Source organism: Aptenodytes forsteri, unplaced genomic scaffold (genome assembly GCF_000699145.1).
Source record: "Aptenodytes forsteri isolate BGI_AS27 unplaced genomic scaffold, ASM69914v1 Scaffold309, whole genome shotgun sequence".
In the NCBI taxonomy this organism is placed as follows: domain Eukaryota; kingdom Metazoa; phylum Chordata; class Aves; order Sphenisciformes; family Spheniscidae; genus Aptenodytes; species Aptenodytes forsteri.
Window position 1 is genome coordinate 5,017,747 of NW_008795857.1, and position 12,867 is coordinate 5,030,613.

The 12,867-nt window shown below is 37.5% G+C and overlaps 1 protein-coding gene across 1 annotated transcript in view; it reads right to left on the reverse strand.

Moving 5' to 3' along the window:
• Window positions 1-2,160: 2,160 nt before the first annotated feature.
• Window positions 2,161-12,867, reverse strand: part of TTC27 (tetratricopeptide repeat domain 27) — a 139,552-nt gene continuing 128,845 nt past the window's right edge. The window contains exons 17-20 of the mRNA XM_019473243.1: window positions 10,230-10,427; window positions 6,647-6,758; window positions 5,943-6,043; window positions 2,161-2,407 (exon numbers count right to left, since the gene is read on the reverse strand). Of these exons, the coding sequence (XP_019328788.1) occupies window positions 2,285-2,407; window positions 5,943-6,043; window positions 6,647-6,758; window positions 10,230-10,427 (534 nt within the window). The 3' untranslated portion in view covers window positions 2,161-2,284. The remainder of the gene's footprint in view (window positions 2,408-5,942; window positions 6,044-6,646; window positions 6,759-10,229; window positions 10,428-12,867) is intronic.

The window sequence follows — 12,867 nt, forward strand, 5'->3', positions numbered from 1 at the left end:
CTGGTGTGCTGTCATAACACTAGCCATACCACTCTTGAGGAACACACTGTCTGTGGATAGTAGGCTTTCCCTGTATTAGGCAAAAGACAAAGTTGTTTATATTCCACACATCTGCTAAGAGAGGGAAGCTCAAACAAGGAAAAAAATCTGTGCTGAGAAAACATGTGAACTACTGCAGGGGAGAGACATTGGAAGAGCAGAATGACTTTTTCATGTGACCACCTTAGGCAAAGAAACAAAAATGATTTTCAAAAGAAAAAAAAAATCAAAAGGGAAAGAAAATAAAGGCCTTCTCACAGACCTCTCTAGTATTCTATACGAAATGTTAACTTCCCACCTAGTGTTATTAAACGCTAGGCAGAAGCCATTACACAAAAATGAACGCGGCTTCATGTTCTGCACCTCCAAACTTCAGTTATAAAAGTGTCTCAGGTAGACTCAAAGGAAATTATTTTCTTTTAAATCAAGACAACTGAATTCAAGCCTCATGTTTTCAAGTTGATAGTGGGATGTAATTCTGGTTTAAAATTTGCCATAAGATCACAAGAAAAATGGGAGATTTTTCCGCCACCAAACGATTCCATACCTAAAGCCTTTCTTCCCAAGAAAATTTAGTGCTGGGAACAAAATAATAGTTTTAAAGATTTTTTCCTTTTCCTTTGTGAATAAGGTAAATCATATCAGTATGTAATTATAAAAAGGTAGTAGTGGTGGGAGTCTGTCGCAAAACTCACAGCCTGTTTTCTTCAGTCAGGTGGGCCCCCCACTATACATAGGAGCAAAATGGGAGCATCTCCAGCAAATTCACTCTGCACAAACTTTAATGCCTCCTCCCTTTCTGGGCCACTTCAATGAAGAAGTGTTTTGGAGCCAGCTCTCCTTCACTAGCAGGTAAACCCTTTGTTAAGACAATAATTTTTGTGGGAACCTCATGTTAAAATACCGGCAGCAAATAATTTATTCTCCATTCTAAGAAGCTTTACAAGGATACAAAGCTTTACAAAGGCATCAAGATGGTTTCCCCCTTCACACACCAAAATAACACGCCTTTACTGCTGCTTCAAATCTAATTAATTGGTTTCCTTTTACCTTCCGACTTTCTCTTCAGGGACAGTATTCTTGCCATTTAGTAACGGTATAGTTTTAATGACCGTACCACAGATGGTGCGTACCCAGAATGTAGATGACCACATTTTGCACACTGCATCATTCTCATACGGAAGAAAGAGCCGAAATCATGATGAGTGAGGAAACTATTTTGCATAGGTTTCTCGAAAACCCTGAAAAAATCCTATTTTAAGAAGAGCTGTAGCAAAGATGCTTAAAAATGAAACAACACAAAATAGTCTAGATTAAAATAACTTATTCAGGTCTAATCAGGTATAAGTATTTTAGATTAGGCTGCAGTTTTACTGCTGCCTTAGTGAGGGGAAATCCCCATGCCTGTAAAAGGCCCAGATGAAGTGCTAGTCTATTGCCCATGGGACACAGGTTATGTATTTCTGAATAAAATAATACTGCTTTAAGTAATAACTGTTTGTAAATCCTAATGCAGCAAACATCCTGCTACTTTGATTGTATTACAAGAATAACAAAAAAGACTAAATTCTTACTCTCGGGACCCCACTCCTACTCCCCTGTAAGCAATTAACACCAAATTAAAATCGGAGGGTGCCTGATGACCTAGTGAGCCACCTCAGGCACTGGCCCTGCCTGCAGCTCCCCGGTGCCCACGGTGCTCCCCACCATGACAGCCTGCCCTCACCTCAGCTTCCCACCACTGACGGGCCAACCTTACAGCTCCTCTGATTGGCCAGCGGCAGACAGACGCACCCTCCGATTGGCTGTGTGCCTTGCTGGTGAGGGTGATAGGCTGGGCCCAGCTCCCACCTCTGGGAGTGCTTGTCCATCTCCTCCCGCCCTGACACCTCTCCTCCTCCCCGGCTTGCAACATAGGTGGGGTATCCCGCAGAGGCCTGGCGCCTGGGTGTGATGCAGCCAGGCAGAACTAATCCTCAATAATCGCCTTATAAATACAAGTAGCTCTGTTCCAGAAAATCTGGGCCTGAGGAACCAAAACATGCAGCTTTAAGACAGTGAGAGCAGATAATCTTAAAAAAACCAGCCTGAACTCCGAAGAAAGCTGACCACAAGAACAGCACTGTACAGAAAAATGTTTATTGAGAGTGTTATTGCATTAGGATTGTTACCATTTCATCAGCAAAAGCTGTGGCAAAAGAAACATGTCATTATTGTCTTCCTGTCATGAAATCCAGTCCTTATGTCAGCACTGGTTTCTCAGCTGGTTGCTCAGTTCCTGAAGTTTGGCAATCATGTTGTCCATAGTTGTCACCTCATCAGCTATCTCACTGTGAACCTCATTACTTGTTACATCTACAAAAAGTTGCTGCGTGACAAAAAGAAATACATTATTTTAAAATATACATACAGTTTCTCTGTTTCAGCATAGAGACAGAATACAGAAAGCTCATCACCACTATCCTGCCTTTCGTATTTTTCGTACCTATGATGGTATTTCTCTCTTTAAAAAGTCCATTTTGTGGCTAATAAACAAAAGGGGCAAATATATATATGTATGTACATATGTATACACACACACATACATAGACGTGTGGTCTGTGCCACACACCTGATATTTTGCCAAGGGGCTGAATCCTCCTGTGAATGTTGGGTTTCTGCTCTGACTTGACTGCCTACGCTGACTCCTGATCCCATCGAAAGTGAAGGACTTTACCCTGAAACTCAAATAAGAAGAGCATCTCACATACTGTCACTGCAGTTTACAAACCCACCTGCTGATAAATTATTAGTAGTGAATTTTAACGGCCATTTTTCCCAGTGTTATATTCTGTTGTGTTGTTTTCTCCAAAACCCCAAATAAACACCTTTTAACATTTGGTGTCAAGACATGCGTGGGTGGAGACATTAATCTGTGTGTAATTAAGTTACACAAGAGAAAACAAAACACTACAGAGTAATAAAAATAGTTTGTTCTTAAAGACCTCCAGACATTAACAAAAACACAAAGCAGCTAACTTACGAGCAATCATAATCTTCACGTATTTACAGGGAAATGAAGGGAGAGGAATGCTAACTGACTTGTCTAAAGCCTTGAGATATGCAAGCTCTGACTGGAGCTTTGTGCATGCTGCACCAGAACGTGTTGCTATTGCAAGGCCAGGACCTGTTATTTGACTCAAGTAATATGAAGGCTGTGTGAGGTACCACTCCACAGAAATATGGTGGTGGTGGTGGAACCCAAACATATGTTTCCCCTTTATTATGTAAAGGGAGAGTGATTCACACTTCATTTGACACAAACGAAAAGCCTACATTTAGAGACAAAAACAAACCAAGAAAACAAAAGTTGCTCTGGAGTACATCTGTACATCATTATATCATCAAAACATAATGGGACAATACAGATACGTATATAAACAAAAATGTACTTAAAAGGCCTGAACCAAGGTCTTCAATGTGCCTCAGAACAGTGCTGTCACTGAACAAAGGAACATCTTACACAAAAATAGGAACATGTTCCTGCTACAAGTACAGAAACTTTTCTGACTTTCAGCCCAAAAACCTCACACTGGGAATGTGACAGAAAAATTTGGTTCTTTCTGGCTAAGACAGCTAAATAAATCAGGGTGGTATAATTATTTATTCTTTTTTTTGTTTTCACACAGTTAAAGAGATCTATTCAACTAGATGCAGCGTGGGGAAGTTTCATGCACCATCATTCTTTGGGCTTTGTGCCCCATGTTTCCCCACAACAGTACGTACATTTCATGCATTTACGATACAGCTCCATGACCTTTCTCCTTTTTGGAGACCCCACCTGTCAGATCCAAATGATGCATGGGGGCAAGGAGCAGAAGAGAGCCCACTATGCTAGTTGCCAGAGCATGTGACTGCCCAGAAGGCTCTGTACAGAAAGGAGCCCATTAACAATACATTTTCGAGTTGCAGCCTTCAGCAGAGAGTGGGTGCATCACAAGTCCACACAACACAGGAGCTGGAATGTCAGAGATGGAGATCCCAGGAAAGGTGAGAAGTCTGAGAAGTTTCACCTGTGCAAAAACTACTGATTTGTTCCAATTGCATGTCCTGACTACCAAATTTTTGAATTTTTTTTTGAATTTTATCTTTTAAAAGTTACTTTCACTGTTCCTTTATTCCTTCTGAAATGTAAACTCCTGAGGAGCCTGCTCTTTGCCCATTTTTTTAAGTGCTTTTCTCTATTAAAAGAAAAAAGAAAAAAACCCCACACTAATGTTGATTCACAAGGCAGCAAAAGGAGATGCTGCAGTCAAGCTTGGACAGGCATAAACAGTGCTAAACTGTTTGTGCATAGGATCTTACAGAAGATGACTGAGTTTTTAAACCACAACACACTTTAGAAATTCAATATGACTTCAAATTAAAAATAAGATGGCATCTTGGAAAGTATGCAAAACCAGTGAGGTCACGCCATCTCTAACATGTCAGTTTTCTCAGAAGTGCCATAAAACTTAGAGGTACCGTTATCTGCCAATAATAGAGTTGTTCATTTAATTAGTGCCTTCAGGAATTAAGAATACAATTTACTAGACTCACCTATTCTTAATCTTTCAGATACCGCATGATCTTGCATAATATAAACCACCTGCACTTATATTTATATCATTTATGTCAAGTAGTCTTGCTTTCTCTACAGTCATACTCAGTCTACACACCTTTTTTTTTTTTAAAACCATTTCGTGAATCACAACAACACATACATGTTGTGGCTTTTTTACCACATTCTACCGCATGATCTTGCATAATATAAACCACCTGCACTTATATTTATATCATTTATGTCAAGTAGTCTTGCTTTCTCTACAGTCATACTCAGTCTACACACCTTTTTTTTTTTTAAAACCATTTCGTGAATCACAACAACACACATACATGGTGGCTTTTTTTACCACATTCCAAAGACTTACGTATGCCAGCATCTAAAAGCAGTTACGGAGCCAGCTTGTGTCTGCTTATACAACTTTCCTAGGCTTTTATCCTTAAAATTATAGGTCTTAAAAGAGAGCGAGCCAAGTTTAGCACACTGATGATGGATCAACACTTTGTAACACAAGCACACATGTTTTAAAACTTATGCTCTGTAATTCACATTTACTAAACCCCACACACAGCCAGGAAGAATACTTCTTTAAGATATTAAGTGTAATTTGAATGAAAACGTATTCCAGATCAGTCCTCAGTTAAACAATGGCTGTGTCTCATGTTGTAAGATGAAGGGTAAAATTAGGATAATAATGGTGCAAGAACAGACTGGGCTCTTTGGGTACCTGGCTATGGAGGCACAGCTCCAAAAACCAAACATATGATTCAAACATGATGACATTTTCCAATGAATTAATATCTGAATATTAATGGTAGGGTATCCATGAAAACCTTATTAAAAATTAGTTCTCTCTTTTAATAGATAACTCTGTTTTTAAAACACTTCACGTGATGCAAAGTAGTCCTGACACATTTTGGTCCTTTCTGCAGGTTTACATCCATTCTTTCTGAGACTGCCCTGCTTCCCCCATGACTAGTCACATAAGGATCAGGTCTTTGAAATGACTGATTTCTTCCAAACATTCGAATCTGTCTGCCCAACATTTTAAGTAAAATTCTAACTTAGTCTAAGAGATAGCATTGACATTTTAGAGTAGTAGGTTTATTTCAGTCAAAGCCTAGCAGGAAGAAAGGAAATAAAAGTCTACTTAAAACTGGAATCCTTAACAGCGTAGAGGTGAATATCCATCTGATGATGCACTGGGACAGGCAGGTATTATTTAATCTATAAATGACTCAAAACAGAGAAATGGTTTCTGGCAACAGAACAAAGATTCCTAGCTCTCAAACAAAAATTCCTACCTTTCAAACATTCCTACCTTTGCTTTGGATGACAAGCCACGTAAGTTGAGCCGAGCTGAAGAAAGTATCTGCAAAGCTTCCTGATGATTAGATTTGTTCTTGCTGCATTTTATAGTCACTAGAATCCAAACACAGAAGAAAAGGACCCCAAACCAAAAAAGCATTACCTCTATAGCAATAATCTCTAGACAACAACATTTAATTAAAAATCTTGATACCTTCCATAGACAATTTTTTAATGTAATATCCCCCAAAAGAAACACAAAGAAAAAGAATACCAAGTAATTTTGAGAAGATAACTCTAAACCCAACAGGTAAATGTATCCTTCTTAAACATAAATATCACAGCACAGTGAATAGTCTTATCGAGTCTAAGTTTTGTCTGTCTCCTGACTGGCACAGTCAATCAACCTTATGTGATGATTTGAGGACTGAGATGAACTATAGATGCATTTTAACTTGCATTATGAAATTGCTAGACCACGAAATTAATTGATTCCATGTTTACCAGTCATATGTTTACTGACTCACCTAACACAATTTCTGCCTCATTCGGAGTATATTTGTGTGTGCACTATTAGGATGATGCTCTCTGTTAGAGGACTCCCAATAGTAGGAATAAATAGAATGGGTAAAGTATAATATTATTTTGTTACTAAGCTTAACAAATATTTGCTACAGTCTTCATGAATAATAAAAGTTATTTTCAGGTAGAACATACCATGTGCAATCTCTATGGCTCCTTTCACTACTTCCTTAAAAGAAGAAACATCTTTCTCCCAGTCACTTGATTGAATTTCACATTTATGTGCCTTAGTGAGACACTGCAGTGACTGCAAGGAGGAAAAAAAAAAAAAAAAAAAAGATCAGTATTTAAGAAAACAAACTAGGAGACTAATTTAGTTTTAAGTATCTATGAAATTAATGCTGAATCCAGAAAATTAATGTATCTTTACTATGCTTGATTTCCTGTGAGCTGGAGTAGTGTCCTTCTCCGCTATGGTAAGCACCAGCTGTAACACAGATGTTGTTCACCAATATTGCATCTCAAGTATGAGAGGCATATAAAGTAACATGTGTCTAATTTTTATCTTTTAAAAATCTGCCTAGACTGATGGATGTGACCCATGTTTGCCAAGTCATCATAATTAAATGCACATGAAAAAGGGAAAAATACTTGTACTCACAGTTTGAACAACAATTTTGTACCTAAAAAATTTATAACTGAATACATCAAAGCTTTCTTTCTGTATATGTGTTCTTGGCGAATAATGTATTTTACAGACACAGCTATTAGCTGCCATACTGCTCTGGTTCTCAGTGTGAACAGGAAAAATAAATGTAAACAATACGGAAGGAGGGCCCCATTAAGAAAAAAACCATGAAAAAATATAAGCAGAAGAAATTAATTTTTGCTTTTGAGTTTTGTTTTCTTTCTACAGCATCAGAAATACAAAACAAATACATGCCAGAAGTTACATGGCTTGGTTCAATGACATCTCTTCAATTATCTTTTTGAAGAGTTTAAATATCATATAAAGGAATAAAAAACTTTCAGTGCGGTACATGTACATGAGCACAATAAAGACTTCTGATTGCTGAACAAATACAGATTAAATCTGGGGGTCATCACCCCAGAAGCTTCTACCTTCTGTCTCTCACCAGAGTTCCAATCACTATGGCACGGGCGACTGAACTGCTCATGCTGCTGTAAATTGCAAGTAAAGGTGTATTAAGTCAAACCAGAGCATATTAATTTTTTTCATAATAACCTAAGTTATAATTGGTAGTAGTTCTGGCCAGCAGAGGCAAGAACTTCCAAGAGAAGGAGAACAGTTTTTACAGCAGTCTGATTTCAGTCTGCACGTGTCTGAGTCAGAGCAGCAAATTACGGGGGTTTTGCTGACAGATGTCAGGGAGGGGAAAGAATTCAAGGTCTTGTGGACTGTTTGTTTGCACTTCTGGAACCTGGATTTATCCTGGAAGGAAACAGTTATGAGCTGGGGAAAGTTTAAGAAACAGAAGGGTTTCATAGCCTGGGTATGGATCAGCAGGAAACTTGAAGGTTGGAAAGATTCCTCAGTGGGAAAGGGGTGGACTGGACTGCATTCAGCAGAGGAAAGAGTGAAGAATGAGGTGGCAGGTTGGATACGTAAAAGTAAATACATGCTAAGCTAAAGAAAAAACCCACAAACCCAACACTTCAATAGTTTTACACTCCTAACTTGTAAACCCTGTCTGACTTTGATGCAATTTACAAAGCACTGTTGTGAATTGTAACTGTAGACTCTAGTGATTCATGGCATCAGATAAGGCAGAAGAGCAGAAAAGTAAAAAAACCAACCAACCCACCCACCCTTTACAATAGCCAGACATACAAGGTTGTTCTTTCAAATGCAATGTTAGAAACAAAATTGGTTAAATATAATTAAATCTGCACTAAATAAGGTATTATATTATGGAATAAAGGTCAAACCCTACATTTGTAAGGAGGTACATGACACTATGATAGATCTGTTCCCATCTCTTTGTCCTATGATGCCACAATACAGTAAATAATGCCCTTTCAGAATTCATTGACCTTTTGCATAATAAATGTGGGTGGGAAAACTGCAATGATACATCTGGAATTTTTCTACAGAGAGTTATATTCACTTAATATCTGACTGACACATGACGCTGATTGTGGCAGTGAAGCCAATAAACACTGGCTTTAACATTTTTACTTTATAATATGATATCAGAAAAGCTACCAGTAATTATCCAGTGTATTGTAAATTAATTTTTACACTGTAAATTAATATATGCTGTGGCTGTAGGCAGTTTTGCTCTTTCGTGATCTATCTACGGTACCATCATACCATGATACTTGGATACACATGTAAGCATACCTTAAGTATTTATAAACATCATTCCATTTTGCAGGGCAAGCTAGACCATAAGCATGTTCCATAACCAGTCTGATTAGGAAACACGGTTAAAGTCCTGTCTGCTCTACAAATTGAAACCATGTTTTTAACTGGGTTAGTGAAACATACTGTGACATAACCAGATTCTGAAATGATTACATTTATAGTATAGACAGGGCCTCTGCTACTTTGCATGTCTGAGTAAGAATTTGAGGATATATTACAGGATATTGCAGTGTCTGTATTTCTGAATTCTAAATAGGCCAAATCCCTTTTATTGTTCAGCTGTAAAGAAAAATAGGGAAGGAAAAAAGGGAGGAACTGGAGGTATAATGGACACTGGCAATGACTAAGCAAGGCATTTCACAGGGCAAAGCGTAAAGAGCAAGACAATGAGCAAGGCCCAAATAATTATAAGTTTAACCCCACAGGCATACAATTTGTAGGCCCAACCATCTGCACAATATGCTTGACATCAAGCGAAAAGCAATCCTCCAGCCTGACATTTTTGCCCAGGCCAAAGGCATACCCCCATTAGGAAACACATACTGAATGCTGACCTTGTGTATTTTCAGCTTCAGTGAAGATCTGATAACCCATAAGTATTTTTGGAGTGTGCAAGGCCATTTGAATTTTGGAAAGTTAATACCAAATGCAAAGCACACTTTACCATATAACAAAGTAAGCACTTCTAGCAGCACAGAGTAGTTATTTTGGAAATGCAATCAACTCGATTACCTGGGAAGTGATAGGAACAAGAGATGGAAGTTAACGTAGCAAAACCAGAGACGGGTAAAGAGAAACCAATGGTTCAACAGATTAAGAATTAAATAGCATTATTTAATTCAATTTTAAGCTAAGTAAGGACAAAGCACTTTTACTCTGGGAACTCCAATTGTGGTAAAGACTATCTTAAATGCATTTTCCCTTAGTGATTGCAAAGAAGAATATAGATGGCTTATGATGCCACAAAGAACCACTTTTTTCAAGAAGCTGCAACATCTTGTCTTCAGAATCAACGATTCCAATTAAAAAAAAAACAAACCACCACCATTAGATTATAGCCATTAGATTGCTGCCAAGAAAAGTTTCAGAATACAGATCCAAGACAATGCACATATACTGTGATAGGATGTTTTAAAATGAAATACTGATAAGAGAGAGATATTTTTTAAGAGTCCACAAAAACTGACGTAAACCATCTTGCTCCTGTTAGATAATAAAAACGTGTACAGTAGGAACATGAAAAGCACAAAATAATCTTATAGAAACACTGAAGCAAAACACGTCTGGAACAAGAGCATGTCTTACTATAGCACTATAGTTTGTTAGAGAACAGAAGGTTTGTACCAGAAGTGTGTATCCATAAAAACGTATACCTCACAACACATTTACCTTTTCAATATCTTCACCACTATCATTCTGTCCATTTCCATAAAGTCGGGCATAAAGTCTCCAGATCTCCCCATCATTTGTCACTCGTGAAGTCACTCTGCCCAAGAGCTCTTGCAATTTCCCCTTCAATCCACTTGCTACCTCTCCAGTGCGATCTGCCATACCATCCACTACCGCTCTGACCAGAATAGCTAGCACCTTAAAAAAGCAGCAGGAAAGAGGTTTTATTTCAACTCAAATCAACATCAGTATATATAATGATATATGTAATTTTTGGTTTTACTAATTTAAACCTCACCCACGTTTCTATGGTTGGTGGAGATAAAGAGGCCAAAGAGCTAAGACAGAAATTTGGGTTGCCGGGACAGGCTAGCGTGAAAGAGAATGGTACAGGAAATTGTGACAGTATCCTAAATATATTTTCACCTTATAATACCATTATAAAAAGATCAGTAAACAGGCTGAACCAGATTAATTCAGGTAACGGAAAACACTGTTGTTTACAGGACCTCTATTTAACTACCCACAGAAACTGAAAGATGTATAGTGGATGAGATGGAGACTGGAAGGCAACTGAATGCTACCTTGGGAAACTGTGTTTAATGCACTTCTGGTGAATTACTAGTCAAGTCAGTTTAATCAAACGTTTTACAATACTCATGTAATGGCAGTACTTTCTGAGTCACTGGCTTGAGAATGTGGGATCTGACCTGCAGAAATGCTGAGCACGTGCAGCTGCTAGTGAACTCAATGGGAGCTGGGCTTTGCATATACGAAATGCTACGTAACACCAAGCGTCCCAGAAAAAAACCCATGAGCCTTTGTGTCCCAAACTGGATGCTAGAAAACAGTTTCGCTGTGCCTCAGTTCCTTCTCAATAAAAATGAGAAACAGCAAATGTAAATTAAGACATTGGATCATATGGTGAATTAGAAGAAAATAAAACCCAGGAAAGCTGTGGGTTATTAAGTGAGAACTACCTGTTCTGTGTAGTGCATGAGATACAGAGACTGGGGAAGAAATAACAATAAAACCAAAATGGAAGTCTCATAAGGCTTGCATTCAAGATAGGCCAGTAAAGGGTATACAAACACCTTCATGCTGGTACTTCCTAACTTGTGAGGCTATCATTTGGCAACTTTAATGCTTCAACATTTTTGTCCATGTGGTATTAATACTTACAATGAAATCACATTAATAGCAATATTAATATCAAGACAGTAATACAACCAATTTCAAAGATGATCTGTGAATAGCACCAAACCACACAAATATACCACTACTCTAGTAAAAGTAGAAGAGGTGCATCCTCATAAACCAAGATGTAGTTCACTAGCAGAAAGTAATGCAAAAATTATGACAGTATCAAAGTATATTACACTTAAACTAAAAACATACACAATTTAGTATTTGTGATATGTCATTTTCCTAAAACAACTTTTCTTCTATAGAATGGCTCAATTAATAAGCATCCCAAGAATTAATTACTCAGTTTTATCAGATAATATATCAGAAATCTTTGGCAAAACCCCCCCAATAAATCAAAATGGCCAATGATGTTATGAAATAAATCTATGTAACAGAAAAAGTGAAAAAAATTATACATCTCCCTGGTATCTTTTCAGAATCAATATGAAATCATAATAGCATCTGAACATCAGCTAAACAGCTGCCCCCTCCCCCCCCCAAACCGCAGCTGCCCCCCCCCCCCCCAACCGTAACAGTATAGCCCTTATAAAATGATATGACACTGTTCTTTCTTTTCTTTTCTGATAAAGAGCTCGGATTTTCACTTAAGATAATAGAAAATATGATCAACTATTAATAGTCAAAAAGTTCTGAAATTCATATTGCATTCATGGTTTGGAATCTAAGGGACTAAAACCCAGCATTAAATGAATCAGGTCTTCTGTAATGATTTCCTAGAAAAATACCAGCAAGTATTGAAATTTCCATTACTACAGCACTGTAATAAAAAAACATAAAAGAAGAAACATTAAAGTATGTTCTCTTTTGAAAAGGAACTAGAACTGGTTCTGAGGATTCATACATACATGTATGACTTCTCAATCAATTTCTCAGTTTAATAAAATTGTTACTCAAAGTCCAAAAAGTTAGTTCACATGAATATCATGTACAGTTATCAAGAGTTTTAAAGCCAATGATATTTTGTTTGCACATGAAAAAAAACCCGGTTTCCTCAGTCAGTAGGATTTAGCAACTGAAAAATTACCTATATTCCCACAGAGTTCAGGCTTTGCTTACACTTTCATCATAATAATCTCTCTCCTTTTTTTTGTAATTCATCATGTAAGCTTTAGCACTATAGCAGTTAAAATAAAACTAGTGTGAAAGCCCAAATTAAAGGGTCCATTAAACAGTAATGAATCATTAACGCTACTTGGCTGTGCCCAGTTGTTAAATAAAGCTATTTCAAATTGCAAGTGAATTGTGCTAATCATCAAAAAGTATTAGCAGTGTAACAGAGCTTTCCATTTTAGACGGTTGTCTTAAGTGTTAAATTTTAATTTATATCTTTGAGAGATTTTAAACTGCCATACATACTAAACTACTAAAGCAATGCTCTGTTGCCCAGGTTACCACACAAGCAGTAGAGCTTTTTTTTTTTTTTTTTTTT